The sequence below is a fragment of the Lycium ferocissimum genome, chromosome 2, assembly GCF_029784015.1.
Source record: "Lycium ferocissimum isolate CSIRO_LF1 chromosome 2, AGI_CSIRO_Lferr_CH_V1, whole genome shotgun sequence".
Classification (NCBI taxonomy): Eukaryota; Viridiplantae; Streptophyta; class Magnoliopsida; order Solanales; family Solanaceae; genus Lycium; species Lycium ferocissimum.
In genome coordinates, this window is record NC_081343.1 from 30,032,259 (window position 1) to 30,056,549 (window position 24,291).

A 24,291-nucleotide genomic window follows, 5' to 3' on the forward strand; every position below is an offset into this window, starting at 1 on the left:
CTGTTTCTTCATGAATTGAAATAGCTTTAAGTGTCGGTGCTACTGGTTCTGAAGAAATCGACTGGGAAATTGTAGATTCTATAGATAAGGGATCGAACTTGTTTTCAGTCTGCAGCCCATTAATGTCATTAAAAATAACATGTGATGCACCATCAAGCCCAGACCACTTCTTATTTTTGGGCCTAGTGTGGTGGCCCAAATAATAATAAGGAGGATGTGAAGGAAAGGCCCTCTCCCTGTCATGTGGCCCCAGACCTTTATTTAAAAATATTCCAGCTGTATCTGCACACCCCATGTGATCCCACTGTGTATCAGCAGTGATAGGCCTGCTCTTCTGTCCTTTTTCTGAATTGGACTTTGCTTTTAGCTGCTGGTCCGAGTCCTCCTTCAGACCACTGGTTCCTTCGATGGGCTTGTCGGATTCCAGCAACCTCTTTCCATTCGCCGGCGAAGCAATTTCAAATCGAACACTCTGCTCCACCCATATCGGAATATAGAATTTAATGCCATCTCTTTCTATAGTAACTTCACTAGGACAATTCCGACCGTCACCTGAAATTTGAATTCTTGCCCACTTCATATGATTTTTCAGATTAGTCTCTTCTTCAGTAGAGACCCATCCACCGCAGTTATTCCCAATTTCAGTGAAAACCCTTTGGGACCATAGGTGGAGAGGTACCCCAAGTGCTCTGATCCATGTGGTTTGGGACTCGATTCGATGGTGCGCATCCAACTGTTGGGTTCCACCACTGGAGCTTCAATTTAGTCTCCTTCCACCTCCATTCTTTCTGAATGACTTGTTCAGCCATGTTCCTGTTGGGGAACTCAAATAGGAACATATTGTTGGCCATCTCGTGGATATTTATCCCAAAAATCGCTTTCCATGTAACCACAACCCACCTCCTGATGTCCGATAGAGTGGGAACCTCTGTTTCTCCTTCAGAAAAAGATCCAACAATGCATCTCTTCAAGATTCCGGTGTCCCTAACCCCAGGAGACTGTGAGATACATATTCCTCCTTTGTTGGATATGGCACTATTGATAAGACAATCAGTATTGTCTCTTTAGAAATTTATCAGGAGGTTCTCCATACGTATAAACTTCCCAGCTCCCTATAAATCTATACATTTTGTTCAGACAACCACATCCACATGTATCAACTTCCAGTTCTTAGCCGCCTTTACGTCTTTTGTTAGTCTACTCTTTCAGTAGGGCACCAAATATAAGGCAAAGAATCTAGTCACGGCTTTGAGTACCACCAAGACGAACAACGATTTTCCAAAATAAACGGCATGAAATGCCAAACATAGGGCATGAAATTAAGCAGAATCACCATCATTGTAGAGCTTCACACAATAGCGTCGCTCGGAATATCAAAAGGCAAGCAATTTAGAGTGGGCAAGAAAGTAGTGGATTAGCAAATGAAATATTTATATCGGAGTTCTCACCAAATCAAACAATTAGGGCTTAACATTTAGGAAGAAATGAATCACACCTGGATATAAGTTTGAACATGATCTTTCCAAAGAGAACTTGTCTTCAGAACATCTCTTAGGGTTGATAGAACTTCAAAAGATGTCGCCTTTATAACATCGTCGCCCTTGTTGTATGGTTCCTCCTGCATCATAATTAAGGAAACAAACTTGAAATAACTTTAAATTGAACATCAGGCATTAAGAGTTCACCACTGCCCGGTAGAAAGAATGCGCAAACAATTGAGGCATGCCTTGAGATGATCAACTTTCACTGTAAGGGGTTCCTCACTGACCTGCAAATGGATGTCACTGTTTCAGTACGTGATACTCTTGTACATTTCATAAAATGGTTTATCGAGACAAAAGAAACAACAATATGCTGACAGTGGACATTCAACAGCGGGTAAAATCTAACTGCATAGTCTACAAATTGTTACAAACTAATACATTGAAGAAAGGTTTTTTCTTTTTGATAACCACATTGAAGAAAGGTTTATTGAAATAAAAGAAATAACTATATAAGGAATACTGACTGCAAATGTCAAATAGTATGTACAATATAATAGGAAAATTATTATTGAGAAAGCTGAGGGATTGAGAGACTTAAGTCCAATACAAGAGGATAAGAGGTCCTCAACCACAAAATAAAAGGAAAAATACGGAGACATCAGTATCCAACTTTACACCTAAAACAAAGAAGACGACTCTGTACCAGATTAGAGAGCAACATTTAGGATTCTGTTCAAACTCCTATATGTTTACTATATGTTTAAGCGCCGACTGCAGTTATTTATTTTCTATATTCAAATTTGTCATGAACGAATTTCTGGTACGCCCACTCTTCAATTTCATCTTTTTTGTCACAATGCAGATCTACAGATTCTGGAGCCAACTGTTGTGATGGCCTCAAGGAGGGGCTTTGGTCTAGTGGTAAGAGCGCAAGATGATATGTGGGTTAGGCGCGCGTCACGGATTCAAACCTTGCTGCAGATAAAAGCTTAGTATTAAGGTGGAGAAGGGTATAGGGGCAGGCCCATTATCCGCGAGTGCTGAACCGTACGCCACTTGCCCTCGGGATTTCATTCAAAAATATTGATATTGGAAAAGTCTAGGATGCATTCAAACCAAATGCGTCGACAATCAAACACATGCTAAACTAGACAACATAGAATTAGTTCATTTGCTTTTCTCTTCTACAACCCCGAAGTTCAATAAGATATATATTCGTATGACTTTGCAGGAAACCAGTTGTCCAAAATTAACACAATGTAGTGCTCCTTTCTCTAGCAAACAGGCAATCAAGAATAAATAAGAGTGTTTCATTCTATTGGTAACACATTATACACACAGCGGAGAAACAACTCGTTTAGCCAAAAAGGGAGACCACTATCGATTAACAATTCACAGCTTCTCAGATATATGAAGCCCAAAGGAAAAGGTACGAACCCAAGATGTCAAATCCACAGTCTTCAAAATAAGGTGATGATGGAAAATGTGGTTAAAACCAGAAGTAAAGAGGACAAAAAAGAAACATATGGAGCTACTAATAACAGCAAAACATAAGCAGACATCTACTTACCACCTCTGTCATACGTATCCGCCTGTGACCAATAAGAATAACCTGGTCTCCTTGAATACTTGTTATCTGGCTCATCATAAATTGCATCAACCTTGATCAGAAACTTCTTCAATTACCAAAAATAAAGCACCAGAATACATAAGGTAACAACAAGATGTACCTGAGCAAGTGTACCAACTTCATGAAGACGGTTAAACAAGTCTTTTCCTTTGATCTCATAGATGTTTTTTTCTGTATCTGACGCAGAGACAACATTAGGATCAGTCCCTTGCTCATCTTTCAGAAGGAAAGCACCAGCATAAGGTGCTTGCCTTTTTCGACTTTCCACCAAGGCTGCTAATACCTTCGGATCCTGCAGTTAAATTTACGGATTTTATGGAGCCTCAGAGCAATTTGTTGCATGTCATTACGTATCGTTCTGGAAACTAACAAAGGAAAAAGAAAATTACAATTGAGCAAAAGATGCTCAGTGCTCCTAATTGAAGGTTTTTAGCTTTTCAATCTTACAACTTCAGCCAGGAATCTTCTCTCTTTTATTTTTATTTTTTTGATCAAGTAAAAAGTTTCATTGTTATTAACAACGCCATCTTAGCCGTATACAGCCAGGAATATTCTATCAATGAAGTAGAATTCTTAAAGCTGAATGCTGGTTGAAACAGTACAACTCTCAGAAATATGGCAGTAATTATGCTCTGAATGCTTTAAGTTTTTTATTCTGGACATCTAAAAGACAAAGCAAGACATAGTTATTGTCCTAGACAAGGAACCATACCTTCACATAAATAGGCATATAAAACCCTGGAAATAATGGTCTGTGAGGAAGTGGCAGTGCTAGAACCTGCACCAACAAAACAACGTGCATCATTAAAAAGAATTAGCGCACTTCATGGATCTTCAGCATGATAAATGACATAAAGCCCTTAATTGCAAGTCTTACAGATAAATCTTATCCAAAAGTAAAACTTCAACCAAACAAGAAAGCAATAAAAGGGTAGCACCCCTTAAATCTTACGAACAGATAGAACTATGAGCAAATAAGAAGCCTACAAGAAATGATGTTTCCATTGCAGTAGTACCTCTCTTTTTCTAGGGAAGGTTGCTAAGTACCACTTTTACACGGATCTTGCATTATCTCAACTAGCAAAATTTGGGATACATTGATGAACCAAAAGTTCTTTTGAAAAAAAAAAATGAGGTACTAGGACAATCCTATTACACTATCTTTAATGTATTATCCAATTCTTTACTTTTTATATAACCTAAAAGTTGTTGATTAAATTAAATTAAAGCATGAAGTGACCTTCTCCTAGGCCTCCACATGGAAGACGAAATGTTAAAAGTTAACATCCATCAAAGTGCCTTCTGTACAGCCACAATTAAGAGGCATAACTAGTTGAAACTGGCTTCTAGAAATAGGATATGGGAAGAAGAGTATTTTAATTACAATTAGCAAACAATGTTTTTTCTTTTGCTGAACAATGTGAATCACCAGCTTTCTTGCAGGTGAGAAATCATTCAAGATCATTAGGAACAATCAGTCATAACAGATTTAGTTTCAGATGATTGAAAAGAGAATAATTTTTTTAATCACTAAAGGTAATTATATTGAATAACCAGTAACCTGAAGGTGCTGTTAGACTATGTACAGAGAAAGCAGAGGCGAATTCAGGATTTCAAGAAGATAGGTTCACCATTTTAGAAATTAAAAAAAAAAAAAAAAAAAAAAGACGCAAAAGTGCATGTAGTAGGGTTCGATCCCGTGACCTTAAGGGCTTAAATCCAATGCTTAACCCGTGCTCCACTCAATCTCATTTGACCATGTGTTCCTTCATTTAATATTAGATATATTTTAAGAATTATAATATACCGAGTTTAGTCCGATGACCATGGGTTCACGTGACCCATTTTTTTTTTATGTAAATTCGCCCCTGAGAGAGAGCATCACTGCTGAATCCATAACAAACTCAAAAAGTCTATCGTGGCCTCTATATCATTTGATACATCTGTATTTAATGCTAATTACTGATCCAGCTTTGCTTTAAACATGATAGCATTCCTTTCCATCCAAATAGTTCACAAGACGGCTAAGGGAGTTGAGTTCCATGTCTTCATTTTTGCCTTTCCCATCCCTTTAATGCACCAGCATTACAGCAGCTCTATGTTTGTCCTCGGCATTATCCGGTTAACTCCCACAACGTTTAGTATGAGATGCCAGATTTGCTTGGTGAATGAGCAATGTAAGAAGATGTGACCGATAAGCAATGTAAGAAGATGTGATCGATATCCTCACTTTGCCTTTCACATAGTGAGTATCTGCTACATATATTGACCCCTCTTTTTTGAAGATTTTCATGAGTTAAGCATGCTCCCTTGGACTAGCAGCCAGGTGGAACACTCCACCTTCACGGTACCTTGTTTCTCCAAATACACTTCCAAGGCCAATCAGTGTTGTCAAAGGCGCGCTTAAGGTGCGCTTAAGCCCTGAAGCGAGGCTCAAAACATGTTGAGCGCTTCGCCTCGCTTTATGTGCGCTTCAGTGTCTTCATCAAGGCTCTAAGACATACTTTTCCTTGCCAATGAGCCTCTCTTGATGAGGTGACACTAGATAATTGATATTTCACTTTATCGTAATGTTTCTACAATTTCCTTGTCCATATATTTGTTATTCATGGTTATTATTACTAGTCTTGGACTAAACATATATATATTTGTATGTTCGCACCTTTGCGCTTTTTTTCATTAAAGCCCACACTTTATTTGCGCTTTGCGCTTAAAGCTCCAGGTGACCTTAGAGCTTTTTTGCGCTTTTCGCCTTTGATAACACTGAGGCCAATGAGGTAAAGTACTGGAAAGGTCACTTAGTTTCTTGCAGCATTTACTATAAATTTACATTTTGCATCACCTTTCCAAATCAGAGAGTATTGTTGTTGTGAAGCTGGAGCAGTAATGAGGACACAGTGTCCACTTCCCAGTCATAGAGTGGTATCTTTTTTTTTTTTTTTTTTTTGAAACGGCTAAAGTTGTATTCCTCAGCATTAAGGGTACGCTGGCCACCTCCAAAAAGTGAGTAACCAAAAGAAAGAAAAAATACTTACAGAAAACCTAGTAAATCTACAATCTGATCTGTTTCCTCTATACAAAGTTGTTTACACTAGAAAAGTAAAGATACAAGACAATTCCATTTAACTTTCTGAATAGAATTGGATCTATCTTCAAAACATCTCCCATTTCTTTCTCTCCACACAGTCCACCATATGCAGGCTGGTATTATCCTCCACCTTTTCTGAATTTAGCTCCCTCCCCTTCAAATCCAGCAACTGAACAGATCTGAAGTGTGCTCTGGCATGATCCATCTTGTATTAGAATGTTTGAGAAAGATTTCCCAAAGATGGGCAGTGAACTCACAATGAAGAAACAGATGTTTGTTAGTTTCCCCTGTTTTGTTGCAGAGAAAACATCTGGGTACTAACTGCATCCCTTTCTTTTGTAAAACTTCTTGAGTAAGACAGGCTCTCATTACCACTAACCATGTGAAACATTTCACCTTGGTAGGCAACAAGGTTTTCCAGATGGAATTCCATTGATATTATGGCCTTCCAGCTCCACCTTGCATCTCTATCTTGTATGCTATGTTGACTGTGAAACAACCATCCTTGCTATGCTTCCATATAATCTTGTAAGATTCTGTTGTGATACCGTTGGAGCCTCTTAGTTTTCCAAGTAATGATGCCACCATCTCCGCTTCCCAATCATTTAGCAGCCTTCTAAAAGAAAGGTCCCACCCCTGGGGTGCCCAACATTCACACACTCTTGCATCGGGATTATTACAAATAATGAACAGATCTGGGAATGATTCCATTAGAGGAGTTTGGTCAATCCATCCTTCTTTCCAGAATTTAATCTTGACTCCATTACCCACATTAACTTTCAGATTTGCTTCCATCAATGGCCACAAAGCCCTGATAGTTCTCCACACTCCAACCCCAAAGGGTTCAGTGACTGTTTCTGTACACCAAGGACTAAGTTCACCAAATTTAGCCATGATCACTTCCTTCCATAGGGCATTTTCCTCCCCATTATATCTTCATAGCCACTTTATCATAAGACTATTGTTTTGTAGTCTTAGATTTCTGATTCCCAATCCAACCCTTACTTTACTAAGTATTACTTTATCCCATTTCACCAAACTGTAACCCTTTCCTTCTTTGCAAACTTGCATGGAAATTTCCTCCTTAGCTTGTCTAATTTTGTAACTACTGTTGAAGGAATAGGAAATAAGGACATCACATATGTGGGAAGAGAATCTAGCACAGAGTTAATCAAGGTTAATCTTCCCTCAAGTGACAAATATTGTGCTTTCCACCTTGCAAGCTTCTTCTCAGTTTTCTCCACTATACCATCCCAGATTTCCAGTGCCTCATGCTTGGCTACCCAGTGGCATACCTAGGTAAGTTGTAGGCAAATTCTCCACTCTGCACCTTAATATGCTTGCCAGTTCTAGAATATGAGGGACTTCTTTGACAGGAAATAGACTGCTTTTCTCCCAATTGACCCTCAAACCTGCTACAGCTTCAAAAACTATCAACATCAATCTGATATGTTCACAAAAAATAACAGTGTCATCAGCATACAATAAGTGCAGATCTCCATTTCCTCCCCAGCTCTACCACCAATTTGAAATCCCCTGATCCATCTATTATGTATTGCAATTCTCATCATGCTATCAAATCCTTCCGTTGCCAGAATAAAAAGGAAAGGAGATAGAGGGTCACCCTGTCTGGCTGTCTCCAACCCCCTCAGATGGAAAACCCCACAAATTCTCCATTTACAAGAACAGAAAACCTGACAGTTTTAATACAAAACTCAATCCAGCTCAGCCATTTACTACCAAACCCCATCTGCCTGCGAGTATTTAATAAGAATTTCCAATTTATATGGTCATAGCATCCGAAATCCTGACATTATAGCTTCCTGAGACACTGCAACATTAAAGAGGGTATGATACTGCTCCCTTAATTGTTTGGCCAAGCCAAACATCCTTCTAAAACTTGATCTTCCTCTTATTTTCAACTTGTTCCAATGAGCTAATGTGCTTCCAAATGCCATAGAAGCAATGTGACTCTGGAAGTTTAGTTGTCCAAGGATTCCAGAGCCCATATTTCAGTTCAACAATTGACCTACAAAGAGCCTTCTCTTCTTGATTGAATCTTCAGAGCCACTTGTAGATCAAGCGGATGTTTTGAACCTTGAAATGTTTAACTAAGCGGCCCCGTACTCTCCTATCTAAAGTGACTATCCCATTTTACCAAATTGAAATTGAAGGTTTTGTGATATCTGTTCCGTTGCCACGAGAAATCTCTCTGGATCCCACCTTTTCGCCACTAAAACAAGTACAGAAAACAGAGACATCGTGCACATGGGTGGAGAATCATGTTTGTTTGTCAATAAGAGCCTGCCTCCAAGTGAAAGATATTTTCTCTTCCAAAGAAGCTTTTTCTCACTTTTCCAAAATGCCATCCCAGATTGTTATGGCTTTTGTTTTCGCACCTAGAAAAAGGCCCAAATATTTATGGGTAATAACACGAAGCCTGCACACTGCTTCAAAAAACAAACAATCAACCTAAGATGGAGAATCTGAGCCCAGTTATGTTTGCAGAAAATTAGGGAATCATCAGTGTAAAGAATATGAGTAAGATGAAAATCCCCATGATTCCGCACACTAGGATTGAACCCCTGAACCCGTCCCTAATGTTTTTTTATAACCAAAGTGTCCAGCCCAGCTTGCGTGCACCTCAACTAATTCCACGAGATAGCCGCCTCCCACCAACAAGGCAGCAACAGGTACCGGATAACTCTATCCACCAAGACTAGGACAGATGGAAAGAAATCACCTAGTGTTTTTGGCTCTGCTGGCTTTTAAACATGATACCTCATGGTTCTCAACCCACTTCATTGATCACTAGGCCACACCGTTAGGTGCATCCGTCCCTAACGTTCCACTGCTGAAAACATCTTACTTAAACGTTCCATAATCATTGTAGACTATAATAGGGAAAGTGGAACCCCTCGCCTCAAGCATTTTTGTGTTGTAAAGATCAAATTCGATAGTATTCAAACATTTTTTTTAAGAAATGATGAAAACATCCTCTCCTGCTGCTTTGTCCCCATTAGAATCTGTAATGACACCTAAAATTTCTTTGTCTCTGCATCCACTAATTCTCTTCCTCAAGAAGTAGATGGAGTGTTGTCCTGATTCCTGAAAGTATTCATTTGGTCAAGGCAGTGTACAAGGATTTGTTAATTCTCAAGATCTCACTGCTTATGTGTTTTTCATCCTCCAAAAACTCTCCAGTTTGATACCAAATAGTCAATGTAATTAAATATTTTACAAGTGTTCGCCATCTTGTAGAGGAATCTAGTGTTTTTATCCCCAAACTCTAACCATAGGCATCTCGAATTTCTGCCTTCATAAAATTTCTTAGAGTTCCAAGACTGTTTCATTAAAATGATAATGCCAATTGAAGCTCCAATAGCGTTAAAAGAGTAGCTCAGCGATGTGAGGCTGGTAAGATCCTAAGATTCAAATCAAGGTTCTTTTAATACTACAACATGATTAAAAAAGGTCTACAATACTATTCATTTTGACCCAAATGGAGTGGCAGGGTTCGCATCAAGGCATCTAATGATAAAGCCATTCTTTTGAGATGGAGAGAGTATCAAGAGTTGTTCTTTGAAAACAAAAATGTTTAAAGACCTTCACAACGTTGTAGGAGGACAAATCAAGGTAGGGAAGGCCCTTCACTACAGAATAATGAGGATACAATTAAACTAGAAAATATAATCTTTGTGATCCACATTTTTAATTTACAAAGCTAAATTAACTTATTAACCAAGCGTCCCTTGCTATTGCCCTAATCTTAACATAGTGTTGCAACCAAAGTCGAATTTATTTATTTTTTTATGACATGGGAACCCACAGCCGCTACCCTTCGGGTGCGCACAGGGTAAACCCCGCTCCTGTGTAATAGCTCGCAAACCACACAGGAGAGATAACCGCACTAGGCAAGCCCCGTGCGACGAGCTCAACCCAGAAGGCAAATCCCCTGCTGTCGTAGGCAGGGGGTTTCGAACCTGAGACCTCCATTATGAAAGCCCCATGCTCAACCAACTGAGCCACCCTTGCGGGTAACCAAAGTCGAAATTATACTCCCTCCGTTTCAAGTTATGTGAACCCTTTTCATATTTGGAAACAATTTACCTTTATGCAATGATTTATAGGCACACAAAATATATGTGCCTCATTTTACACCACAAGTTCGAAAGTTTCTATTTTTCTTAAACTATTTTTCCAGTCAAATAGCTTCACATAAATTGAAACGGAGGGAATATCTTATATGAAAGTATTCCAATTCTTGGTCAGTGCCAACCACAATGAATAGAAATTTCATCATAAGCAGTCATCCATATGTACAAATTTGCATGACAAATCATGCGACAACTACCCAATGCAAAACTAAAACCCACAGAAGCATCTCATTTTACATCTTTTTTTGTTTGGGGGTCCAAATTAGCAACCACAACATACCCAGTATAGTCCCACAAGGGGGGCCTACCTTGTGAGGTAGAGAGGTGCGCAGCCACCAAATATTAGACTATTGTGTATTTCCAACACCAAACATGTTAGTTTATATGTAAAATTGTGTAAAAGACTGTAAATATCTATTGGTCTGTCCAACTAACCGTTAGGCAATCTTCAGGTCTAAATACAGTGGGAACAATAGCTGCGGAAGCCTTTGAATCAGCAGCATCTCCACCGCCTTCGCATTCGGCCTCGGCCTGCTTGGCCTCGGAGTTTGGTTCGGTAGAATCCGAACAAAAGAATCGTCGATACAAATAGGGACCTCTTCGGTTTGAACCTAAAACCCGAAGCAATGGCGTATTGGACCGAACTTGAGCGTGGAAACGACTTTGTAGAAGACATGAGGATTTGAGAACCTTCAACATGGCTGCAGCAAACTCCTATCAATTCAATTGGGGATGTTGATGGGCTCCTCTTAGTTTCGGCTACTTACTCAGAACTGCCATTGACAACAGGAGGAAGCTAAAACCCTCCAAAAACCCTCTAAGCTAGAACAAATTACCCATATTGCCCCTTCACTTTTACGTCTATACACACTAGCGCACACACTTTCCTTGAGAAGAAAGTTTTGTTTCTTTAAGGAGTTTGCCCATAGAATTATTTTTCTTTTTTCTTTTTTCCAAGCAAGTAATTTCAAAATACTGTTTAATTATATTTTAGATTCTTTTTTTTGGAAGAAATTAATTTTTTTAATTTAGATCGGTTTTCAACTGCACTCACGAAATTTCAACTTTTTCCAAGTGAAATGCATCCAAACACAACTTCGATTTCCAGATGTCTTTTTTAAAGTTAACTTCAAATACTAGTTTTTTCACATTTTTATGTTAAAATGCGTACCAAATACAGTCAAACCTCTCTATGACAATCTCGCTCATTCTGAGATTTTTTTGGCTTTTATAACGACCGTTATTATACACCTATAACATTAGCATCGGGAACTTAGTAATCGTCTTAGTGAAGACAAATCAGATGGGATACAAGTGAGCAGAAGGGATGTTTTTATTGTCCAACCTTAAGTAACTTAGTCCGTATTGCACGCCACTCTTAATGATCATTATCTGCACAATTCAGTGTTATGTACGTGGTTGAGAGTCTTCATGAATGAATTCTGGATTCTTCGAGGACGGTTACAATTTGAACTTATCTTAACCGGTCATTATCTTCTACACGCTGATGTATCTCTGAAACTAGATGGGCTTGCATCATAATCTCGGTCCTTCCAATGAGAGAAACCAGCCTCACTGATCGTGCTCAGGCGTGGAGATCGGTGTCATCCTTACTGACTCATGCCCGATCTGTCTTTACTTTCCACATGTCGCCTCCCGAATCATACAACTGTCAAGTCTAGATTTTACCACATACAGATAGTCTCCCACTTTTCGAGCAAGATGGAATTATGCCTGAGAAATTGAAGAGTTCTTTCATTTTGGCGGGAAACCAGATGATTGTTATGGTGCATAGCAGAGAAAAGAGAGATGTCTTTAATAAACTTTATTTCACTTTCTATGAAAAGACTTCTATTTTTTCCAACACCTGCCAACTACATGACTAAACCCTCCTCATACTCCCCCGTGAGTAATTTCAAAACATTATTTGATTATATATTGAATTAATTTTTATTTTTTTTGAAGAAATCAATATTTTAAATTTAGAACGAGTTTTCAACTGCACTCACAAAATTTCAACTTATTTCAAGTCAAAAGCATATCCAAACACAACTTCGATTTTCAAATATTTTTTTAACTTAACTTCAAATGCTAGTTTTTTCACATTTTTTATGTTCAAACTTCAAATGCGTACTAAGTACAGTCAAACCTCTCTATAACAATCTCGTTCATTCCGAAATTTTTTGGCTTTTATAACGACTGTTATTATACGCCTATAACAATAGCTTCGTGAACTTAAGAGCTTGAGAGCAACAATGATGTAAAGTAGTCGTCTTAGTGATGAAAAATCAGACGGGATACAAGTGAGCGGAAGGGAAGTTTTATAGCCAAACCCTAAGTAATATTTTTCATATTGCACGCCCCTCTTGATGATCATTATCTACACAATTCAGTGTTATGTACGTGGTTGAAAGTCTTCATGAGTGAATTCTGGATTCTTCGAGGACGGTTACAGTTTGAATTTATCTTGACCGGTTATTATCTTCTACACGATCATGTATCTCCTGAGATAGATGGGCTCGCATCATAATCCCATTCCTTCCAATGAGAGAAACCAACCTCACCGATCGTGGTCAAGCATGGAGACCAGTGTCATCCTTGCTTAATCATGCCCATTATGTCTTTACTCTCCACATGTCGCCTCCCGAATCATACAACCGTCAAGTCTGGGTTTTACCCCATACAAGTAGTCCCCCACTTTTCGAGCATATTATGCCCTAGCAGTGGAAGAGTACTTTCATTTGGTGGGAAATCAGATGATAAGACTCCTGACATCAATAAACTGACATGTGCCCTGTGACACCTCGTACCTTCAAACTAAGCTATGTTCATGATTCGGGACTTAGAAAACTAGACGGGAAGTGTTAGAATTAAATTCGTTTCAGTTCAGTGAAGTATTAGTTATACGCCCAGTTATACTGGCCGTACAGTTGATCGTATAAATAAATATGGATTGTACTTTTGGTCCGTATCGATGTGTGGAAAATCTTGAGCTACTGAAATTTGCCAAAGTAAAATACGTCCAATTTATACGGACCGTACGTCAAGTACAGGCAGTATTTGTGACCGTATATCTAAGTACGAGCTGTACTTTCTATCCGTATATCTCATGGGAAAAACCTTAGTCTATGGAAATTTGACTAATTGAAATACGACCAAGATATACGGACTGTATATCTAAATATGGGTCGTATGATTGCGGATGCAGTAAAAGTATAAATACGGGACTTCAGCCTTTTATTCTATTTTTCATATTCTCAAGCCTTAGCACAAAGGTTTTATTCTCCCATCAATCCAATACACCAAGTTAAGCCTATTCCAAGTCCTCCAAGTGAATTCTAACATACGTACATGAATTCTAAATAGAAAATCATTGCTCTAACCTAGGGTTTTCAAGAAAACCCGTCACAAGGATTCAAGATTAAAGCTTTTGGATTTCTTCTTCAAGTTCAGACCATTACAACAAGTTTTGGAGCGATTAAGGTATGTAGGATTTTTATCCACATGTGGGAACATCATTGTTCTTCTTCACGCCATGTTCATCCATGAAAACAAGAAGTTCCATAAACCTAGGGTTTCTATTACAATTCATGATAACCCTAAGTTACAAGTGCCATGTTATACCACGCTTGTAGTATTATTTCGTTGTTGTATTCTTGATATTCCATTTTGGTTATTGAGAATCCTAATCAATGTACACCCATGCTTTGCATTCCATGGGTTCTTAAATGCAAGAGATGAACTGTTATGCTTTTTTCATGAACCTCTACATGCTTCCATGTTTTCACACAAGTTATACTATACATCTATCTTCATGTTATAATACAATCACGAATCATGTTTACAATCATGTTTATATAATTCATGGGCTACTAAGACAATTATATCCATGTTCATGTTTGGGAGTTGCATAGATTACCGAGAAGGCTCAGACAGCCTGAAACTACGTATGCCAGCGTAGGATAAGGATCGCGACGATTCCTTCATGTTACCAATTGCGAGCTATTGGATCCATTCATGTCATGTTCATGTCTTGTACCCCGGCAAGGTACAAGATGGCGTAGCTGATCGGGCAGAGATCAGATGCCACGTGCTCGCGTGGTGGTTACATGTCGGTTATACTAAGGCTCTCCACTTAAAATGTTTTACTCATGTTACATGGTCAAATGATACTCATGTTCATGTTCAGCTTACAGATACAGTTTCAGTTCTATTATTTCATGTGCCATGTTTATTTCATTCAGTTGCTTTATATACCAGTATAATTCAAATGTACTGACGTCCCCTTTTATTGCCTGGGGGCTTGCATTTCACAATGCAGGGATTGACTTATAGGTTGACAGACGGGTTCGGCCGAATCTAGTAATTTTAATTCAAATCATGTATTTGTATTAAGAAATACACTAAATATGAACAAAAATTAAATTTAGAACCTAGTTACTAATACCTGATGTCACTACCCTAAAATTTAAAATATAGAAAGTTTAAACTGCGTCTCTGCTTGCATTATGCATGAAGTTGTTGATTGTTGATATATGAAGTCTATAGAAGTTAAATTGGTTCAACGATAGTGTATATCATAATCTATACATGGAAGCAACATTGGTAAACTTGAGTAGTCAGACAAACTTAATCCAGATATGCTCTTTCTGAGGGTTTTCACTGAAGTTAGAAAAAAACATTGATTGATCTTTTTTTATCTCTACAATTTGGCAGGGATTATATCCAAGGAGATTGGAAGTCTTCAAAAATTGGAGATACTTTATTTGTAGTATTATAAATTAAGTTCTTCTATATCGGAAGAGCTCTTCTAATATCTCTACGCTAAAATGGATGTCTGTTACACCTCGCACTTTCAGAACATGAGCACGCCACGTATTTCACCGTATTAATGGAGTATCATAGACGTCCCATGAAGTTTTGGAAGGTACAAGCCATGGGAAGTACGTAACAATGAAGTAAAGGATGAATTACGATCTCGTAAGTCGTAACCGGGAAGAAATAAATTTGTCGAAAATTTGGAAAATTTGGCAGAATTTTGGACAGAAATTTTGGGTCAAATTTAGAGAGGTCTATCTCCTAGTATATCAGGAGTTTTGAAGTGCAACAAAATCCTAAATTGAAGTTCAGGAAGTCTAGTTTCCAACGCAACAAACCGTTCATCAAAACGACATCGGAGTAGGGAGTTATGGGCATTTCAAGATAAGCCTCTAAGCTGCCAAATGGCTTCCCCACGGGCCCCACTTGGAAAGTCGGTGGAACCGACTTTCATAGGGTATAAATACCCTATTATTTCCCTTTTTTCATCATTTACACTTCTTGTGAGCTCTAAAAACATCCACACACTTCTCTTAAACACTTATAATCCCTTAAATCAAGAATTCAACAAGATTACACTAAACTAGTTCATGAAAAGTGATTGTTCTTGTTCCTACTTGATGTTGTGGTGAGTTTGGTCTTGAATAAAGTTGGTTTGGCTAAATTTCTTCAAATATAAGGTATGTTCTTCATCCTATCTCTTTTGTTGAATTGATTTGAAGGTTTAGCAAGTCTTAAAAGTGAAAATAGTTATGGAGGAAAGGTCATAAAGTGTTGTATTGTAGCTGTTGAGTTTATGGACTGTTTTGAGCATGTTGTGGTGTTGTTGAGCTAATTTCCATGTATATGGATGGTACCTAATGTTGTTGGTGTGTTGATGAGATTATGCTCCTTGATTGGGAAGAAAAGAAGTATATATTGTTACTGTATGTTGATAAACATTGTGTGGGATGTTTTATGGAATATTTTGGTATTGATGATGATGTTGTTGGTGTTAGTGTTGTTGTTGTGTTGGTTGTTGGTTGTTGGTATTGTCATTTCAGGCTAGGGATATAAACCGGAGAGATGTTGCCCGAATATTGGCAGATTCTAAAGGGGTTTAATTTGAAGGCTTAAGATAAGCATATGACGATAAGCCTAACAATAGTGTGAATTTGAATGTAGATTTACGAGCTTGAAAGGATAAGCGTTAAGTAGTAGGAGACCAAAAAGGTATGTTAAGGCTAGTCCCTTTCTTTCTAAAGGCATGATTCTTTTCTTATGAACCCATACATGTTTTCCATAACATTCTTATTCCCAAAAGTTAGAAGTTCATGATTCTTAGAGTTTCTTATGATGCTAAAGATAAGTATGTTCCATGATGATAATGATGATGATGATGATGATTCCATTTTTGGAGATTCCAAAGCTTATGGATTTGATGCTATTATGAGATTATTGAGCTTATTTCACGATTTCCTTAATTTTATTCATTGTTGTTGATCTCACTTTATGATAGTTGTCCGTTTAAGGTGAGATATAGCGATGATGATTGTTCCATAATATAATCGGAGGCTACTGACCTTACGTCACTCCGATAGAGTTGTGGCTTTTAATTGGGATTTCATGCATGCTTTATATATATGTATTTTAATAACACCGTGCCTACATGGCCGGGCAGACAACACTACGGTGGGAGGCTTATAGATAATGATAATAACACCGTGCCTACATGGCCCGGCAGACACCACTAGTGGGCAGCGTGAGATGAGTACCCCGGACGCGGGCTAATGATGATAACACCGTGCTTATATAGCTGGGAAGCATAACACCGTACCTACATGGTCGGGCAGTTTATATATATACTTATAATGTTGATTTAAAAAGTTAAAGTTAGCATGCATGGTATCCGCCTTATGAGGCAATCAGATGTACAGGTTATCCTCATCTTATGTTATGTTCCATATTTCTTGTTATGTTGTTATCCATGCCTTACATACTCAGTACATTGTTTATACTAACGTCCTTTCTTGTGGACGCTGCGTTCATGCCCGCAGCTAGACAGGTAGACGGATCTGACTCATAGGAGCTTCGTTAGCGAAATCAGGAGCGCTCCATTTACTTCGGAGCTGCACTCTATTAGTATTGGTCTTTATGGTCACTTGTATTCTATGTAGAGGCTCGTAGACATATATGTGGACAGTTAGACGTTTCATAACCCTACCGGTTCATGTCGTTATATAATATTTTAGTAGCTTTGTCGGCTGGTGATGATGGGCATAATTGTTGAAGATTATATAGAGATGTGTCGTTATGTTGTGATATATGTCCTTACAGATTATGATATCCATGAGCTATCTTTATGGTCCACTCAGAAATGATTATGAGACGTATGTTTAGAGGTGCTCGGTGTGAGATGTTGTTTAAAGGCGCTCGGTGTGTTAGCTCTGGGGTGCCGGTCATGGCCCTCCAGTTGGGTCGTGACAATGTCATTTTCAATAACATTTAGGGAGTGCAAATCTCTGTATTGACTTCCCTCTAAGTTCAGTTATCATCTTGTATTCTTTGAATTGTCAATATCCTTCTTCTCCTTTTGATCACACTGTGAAAATATGCAGTGTTTTTGTCCCTATGTTCTAGCCATTTAGCTTAAGCTTTTTGCCTCAAAACGACATCTTGTAGCTTTTGGGAGTGAACATACTCTGACTTTGCTTTGTTTAGCTCAGCTTCACATAATAGAAATAGGAGTATAAGTAAAAGAATTCATAGACACTAGTAAAGGTTCATGATCTGAACACACCCTAACAAGATGAATCACTGAGGTTACAGAGAATTCATCAGGCAACTCAACATTGATTAAGATCCTATCCAACATATAGCTGAACTGAAATAGATATAGTGATGCCACCAAAACTCCCGTAGTTTACTTAGTGATTTAAAGGCTTAGCGACTTGCCTCATCATGGTCTAAAATTTATAATTGAGTTGCTATGTGTATTAAGAAAATTGATCAGTTTTATGCGCGCTTCTGTTGATTTAAGAATATCTATTTTGATGACTGACAAAGTAAATTAACCAAGATAACAAACCAGTTCTAGAAACATATGAAGTGAATATGTTCTATGGGATCTTGAACTAAATAGTTGCAGACAAGCAAAACACTATACACGTGAACCTGGTCTGCAGACGTGTCACAGTGCCAAGTGTAGTAAATAGATCAGAGACAGAAGCAAACAAATCAGAGCAAGACAAGGATAAATGGAACATATCTATAAGGATGTTCCACGGTATATAGATGATATATGAAGTGAATAAGACATGATCTTCAGAGTTTAGATATACAGAGGTGAGCCAGTATAGAGCAGTAGAGGGAAGAAGTTTGTTACACCTCGGAAAATTTTTCGTTGACGCACAGTGAATAGACTAACGAAGGACACGAAGTATACGATATTTCAATAAGTAAGAAATAGTATTTAATGATCCTAATTGAGATTTCAAAGACATTCGAGGCAAGAGAAGAAAGTTTGCCAACAAAGGCAAGGTATACGTTATGTATCGAGAAAGATTTACGAGTAACAAGTTAATGAGGACTTAATAATGTCTTGGAGAAGAGTTATAACATCCCTTATATTGTTAATGAGGTGTTAAACAAGTGTTAAGAAGGTTCCATAAGGATTGGAGATCAAACGAGTCGACGAGAACGAATTTCGAAAAGCTGGGCAATATACGGTCCAACATACGGACCGTATAAAACATACTGGCCGTATGTTCTGCCCAGAATGGGGACTTTCACTGGACCAAATATACGGTCAGACATACGGTCCATATAAAAGATACGGACCGTATGTTGGTCCGTGAAACCGAGTCGGGACAGATTTTAAGATTAATATAAGGGACCCCAACTTCATTTAATTCATTTCATTTTTCACTTCACACTTCAAGAACTCTCTAGAAAGCTCTCCACACTTCTTCCACAAGAACTCAAGAAAAATTTATGATCAACTTCTTCAAAACCAAGAAAATCAAGTGTAAGAAACTCATTAGGATTCATCCAAGGCAAGAAATCCCATTGGAAGTGAACTAGGGTTTTGGCTCAAGTGAAGTATTTCCACTCAAATCTCATTCCCACATTATCTAAAGTAAGTTTTATGATCAGTCCATATTTTTTAGGGTATTGAGGGGTTGAAAGACTTGGATTATGAAAGGAGATAGAAAATGGGTTACAAAGATGAGCATAATGAGATTTTGAGTAGTAGCTTGGAATGAGTCATGATTCTTGATATGTTGTGATTATGATTATGTTATAAATGATATTAAGAACATGGAATAAACATTATATTGTGAGTAAATGCAATAGTGTACTATGACCATGGTTATGGATGAATTGAAGTGAAATTTGGGAAATGTGGATAATGTAGGTGTATGAAGATTGTTGCTTATGATGTTGTGAATGTAATTATAGACGTTTGGGAGTTGATATATGATATGAGGAAAGTTGTATAAACAAAGAAAATGCTGCCCAATTTTCTCTAGCTTTAGTTGAGCATGTTCATGTGATCGATTAGCTAATGTTAATACGAACTCTCTTGAAGGTAGAAACGTGAGCATTGAAGGAGAACGATCAAGCGATAGAATAGCTTCAGCTAAACGAAAAGGTATGTAAGGCTAGTCCCTTCCTTATAAGGCATGACTCCTATGGCATGAATTCTCCTATTTTCCCATGACTTTCTTACATCCCAGAAATTATGAGTCTATGATTATAAAGAGCTTCACATGAGACAGAGAAACGGGAGATATTATGAGCATGATAGTGATGATGATAAGTTAAGCCTAAAGATTCTAAAGCTAATGATTCTAACTATGATCCATTGATGTTGTTTATTGTATACACTCACCTTATGTGCTAATTCCTTCAAGGTGAGGCAGAATGCTTATGAATGCTCCATAACGGAATCGGGGGTTCACGACCTTATGTCACCCCGATAAAGTATAGTTGTCTTTGAGTTTCTATGCATGCATTATGATGAGTACATGATGATGATATTACACCGTGGCGTATACACAATGTCTAGATGGCATGGGTAGACACCACTAGTGGGCGGCATGAGATGGTTACCTCGGACGTGAGAGGCCTGGACGTAGGCTAATGATGATCACACCGTACCTATATGGTCGGGCAGTTTATATAGATATGCATACATGATATGATGATGTTTATGAAGTGAATTAGCATGCTTTATTTCTATCAAACTTGACGATCGATTCTGAAGTTGTCCTTCACTTGATGTCTCATTATTTCATTGATGTATTGTTGTTGTTTATGCCTTACATACTCGGTACAATGCTCGTGCGACGTCCTTTTCTTTGGACGCCGTGTTCATGACCACGGTGACGAGGAGGTGATCCAGATTCATAGGAGCTATCAACAGACTTTGAGAGCACTCCATTGTTCTGGAGGTGCCATTGCTCATTATTTTGTGTACATATATTTTGGGCACGACGGGGTCCTGTCCCGTCCATATGTCTAGTACTCCAGTAGAGGCTCGTAGATACGTATGTGTGGGTAGTATGGTCTCATGATGTTCTTATGGTATGTATACTATTTTGATAGCCGAAGGGCTTATGTATATAAAAGTAAATATGTTTCAAATGAAAATGGTTCTCCTATGATTATAAGCATGAGAATAATGAATGAACGTAGAATGAGTAATAGAATGAGTGGTGCTCAGTGGTTAGCCCCGGGTACTCGTCATGGCCCCTAGTCGGGTCGTGACAAAGCTAGTAAAAGCATAATGGTCCAGATGTAAGCAGAAGGTGTGATTATGGAGTTGATTGAATCAAGTCTGAGAATATGTTTTATCTCAGAAGAAAGATACAGACACAAAGCTGTGATTATGGAGTTGATTGAATTAAGTCTGGGAATATGTTTTATCTCAGAAGAAAGATACAGACACAAAGCAAGAGCATGATGAATGAAACAGGTCTGTAAACATGTTTCATTATCCATCTCAGAAGCAGGCTTAAGACTAAAGCAGAAGAATGAATGAGAGTTGGTTGATGGAACAAGTCCATGAACATGTTCCATCTCAGACAATGCAGAGATTCAGACACGGACGAACCAGGAGGGTGAAACAGGTGGGTAAATATGCTCTAGATCACAGTCCTACTTGGAGTAGGATTTGTATTTTATGGTAAAGACTTGATGGTCAAGATTTGTAGGATTACTTGCCATAATTATCAAGATACTTTAGACTTCTACAAGGACAATGAAGTCGCATGGAAAGGCAAGATTACTAAGTCAACTAGAACCCTATTACAACTAATGGGCTGAGTAACAAAGGGTTTAGATTTTGACAATTACCGCCTACTTTGCTATTTATATCCAAGTCTTAGAAAGTTTGCACATTAATAAAGAGAGAAAATCAGAAGTTGAGCAAAAGTTGTCAAAGCTACAATTGAGAAAAGTTCTAAATACTGAAGTGCCACCTAATACAATGAAGAAGATTGAAGAAGTTGTTTGATAGAGTTTATGTGTTACAGTTCTTGAGTCTAGATTTATTTATTAGGTCTGTTCATCGAGTTGTATCTTTATCCGCTTTCATATAAGCATAAATTGTAGGTACAAATTGTAAGTCAAATTCAACTTCAACTTGGGATAACTTGAAGGGTGCTTGCTACTCTAGGGATATTATTAAGATAGGAATTAGAGGCTAGTTCATAAGTTACAGAGTTTGTAACTTGAATTTTCAAAAGCTCACAGCTGTAGTGGAGTTTGGGAAAAATCCTACAAAGGTGTAGGTCATGGTTTTTTCACCCTTGTGAGCCGGGTGGTTTCCACGTAAAATTGTTGCGTCTCTTACTTTACTGTTCTTTATTATTCTGCAAATGCTAGCGTGAAACAGGTGGAGTCATATGTTCTATTCTATAGGCGAAAATCTAGTATTGACATGGATAGTAGGCGTGTAGCACAACAAGTGGTATGAAAGCGATCTTTCTTTAAAGGGTTAACACCTCAAGAAAGAAACATGATGAATGCTGCACCACCTCTTAGACACGGTGAAGGACACTCTCCTAGAAGGCCACCACTGTTCAATTGACAATGCTATGGATGGTGGAAAGCTCAAATAGAGGATCATCTACAGGCTGAGGGTTATGAGCTGGGACAGGATTATGAAGGACCTAAATACCTCATGAAGGATGCTAATGGTGGAACTAAAGTGAAAAAGGAAAAGAGTGAACATACAGAATGTGACTACAAAATCCTGGAAAAGAATGCTAAGACCAAGAATGTCCTAATTTGTGGGCTTGGACCAGACGAGTACAATAGAATCTTCGGATGTACAACTGCCAAGCAAATCTGGGATGCCCTGAAGAATGCTCATGAAGGAACTACTTATGTAAGGAAGTTCAGGAAGGCTATGTTGGCTATTAACTTTGAAAATTTCAGGATGAAGCTTGGAGAAACAGTTTCATAGATGTTCACGACATCTCCATAGTTAATGAACTGACCTCCCTTGGAAAAACCATCATTAGTGAAGATTCAGTAGATAAAATCCTAAGAACTCTACTCAAGTCCTTCAAGATGAAGGTTACAGCCATAAGGGAAGCAAAGGATATAGAGATCGTGTCTCTAGATGAACTTGTAGGAAATCTGAAAACTTTTGAGATAAATATGGAGAATGCAAAGGCTGAAAAAGCAGGCATAGGAAGATCTCTTGCACTCAAAGCCACAAAAGCAGAAGATGAAGATGAGATGGCTTTGATTGCCAGAAACTTTTGCAAATTCCTTAAATAGAAAAATCAATATGGAAGAAACAATTCTTCAGGAAGGGGAGGGAGCTTTGTCAAGCCACAGATTGGAGTATGCTTCAAGTGCGAGAAGACTGATCACTTGATCAAAGATTATCCACTATGAGAAATTGAGTGGAAAAGAAAAAAGGCAGAGAAGGAAAAGAAGAAGGGGCAAACACATTGTAGAAAAAGCAAGGAGACCACAAAAACTATGGTGGAAACCTAGGGCTCTGATGATGAATCTGACCATACAACTCTCATGGCTACTAAAGACTCAGAATCCGATGCTGAGAAGGATATTAAGGCAAGTACATATGGGCCTAAAGGCAAGTTGGATCTACTCTCAAAGGAAAAACTGATGGAATTGATGAATACCAAGAGATGAGTACAAAAAGAGTTGAGTACCTAAGTGAATATACTTACTTAAAAGATCAACTGCTGAGTAGTGAAGCCTGCAGAGACAAGAATGAAAAGGAAAACTGTTTGTTGAAAGAACAGGTTGCTCAACTCGGTTCATCTATCCTGTCACTTCAATATGAAGTCCTTAAGTAGACAATAAAACTGGTTAAAACAGGGATGAGCAACGAACAACTTGGGGTTGAATCTGAACTAAAAAATATAAAAGAGGAACTGCGTCTTGAGAAAGAAAATCCAGAGAGATCAGCTCAAAGTTGCTAAGAACAGGATGAACTTGAAAGAGCAAAATGTTGGACTTAAGCTTTCTCAATTGCTCCCAAATCTTACCAGCCAAACCCACAATATAACCACAAGATTGGGTTTGATAGGATAGCCAAACAAAAATTGTCAGATGAGGAATTGTGTACTCTCTGTGGCAAGTTGGGACTTTGCAAAATCGGTGTCCAATGGGGATAAGCTATGAGGAAAGAAATCTAAAGACTGCAACAAGAAACTCCAAGCCAATCAGGAAGATTACAACAGGTGTAGGAAACAGGTTCACATGGGCTCTGCCTGAATGGACCAAAAAGGATCTGATTCATCCCGTTATAAAAGGAAAAAGATCCAAGCTTGCCTGGGTGCCTAGAACTCATCTTTGATTGGTCTTGCAAATAAGAGTGACAGAAAGCAAGCTAAAATGATAGCTGGATAGTGTTTGCTATATCATAACATAAGACTTAAACAATAACAATCTTGTTCAACAATAACAATCTTTTTCACTATTTGCAAGGAAGAAGGGGAATGCAGCTAAAGCCCAAGTTTATTGATTCAACAAATTGGCGGGCAGATAGGGGGAACAATAGGGGAAACATGTAGATGAACCTGGTTCACCACTGTAGGTTCTGGAAAATTTTCAAAGCAGGACTTCACATGATCAGCTTGAATGAAG

At 38.3% G+C, this 24,291-nt stretch overlaps 1 protein-coding gene across 1 annotated transcript in view; it reads right to left on the reverse strand.

Annotated features, from left to right (window-relative positions):
• Window positions 1-11,216, reverse strand: part of LOC132034679 (lon protease homolog, mitochondrial-like) — a 41,692-nt gene extending 30,476 nt beyond the window's left edge. Inside the window, exons 1-6 of the mRNA XM_059425055.1 lie at window positions 10,795-11,216; window positions 3,827-3,892; window positions 3,215-3,406; window positions 3,055-3,120; window positions 1,727-1,768; window positions 1,496-1,618 (exon numbers count right to left, since the gene is read on the reverse strand). Coding sequence (XP_059281038.1) covers window positions 1,496-1,618; window positions 1,727-1,768; window positions 3,055-3,120; window positions 3,215-3,406; window positions 3,827-3,892; window positions 10,795-11,058 — 753 coding nt within the window. The 5' untranslated portion in view covers window positions 11,059-11,216. The remainder of the gene's footprint in view (window positions 1-1,495; window positions 1,619-1,726; window positions 1,769-3,054; window positions 3,121-3,214; window positions 3,407-3,826; window positions 3,893-10,794) is intronic.
• Window positions 11,217-24,291: the final 13,075 nt, after the last annotated feature.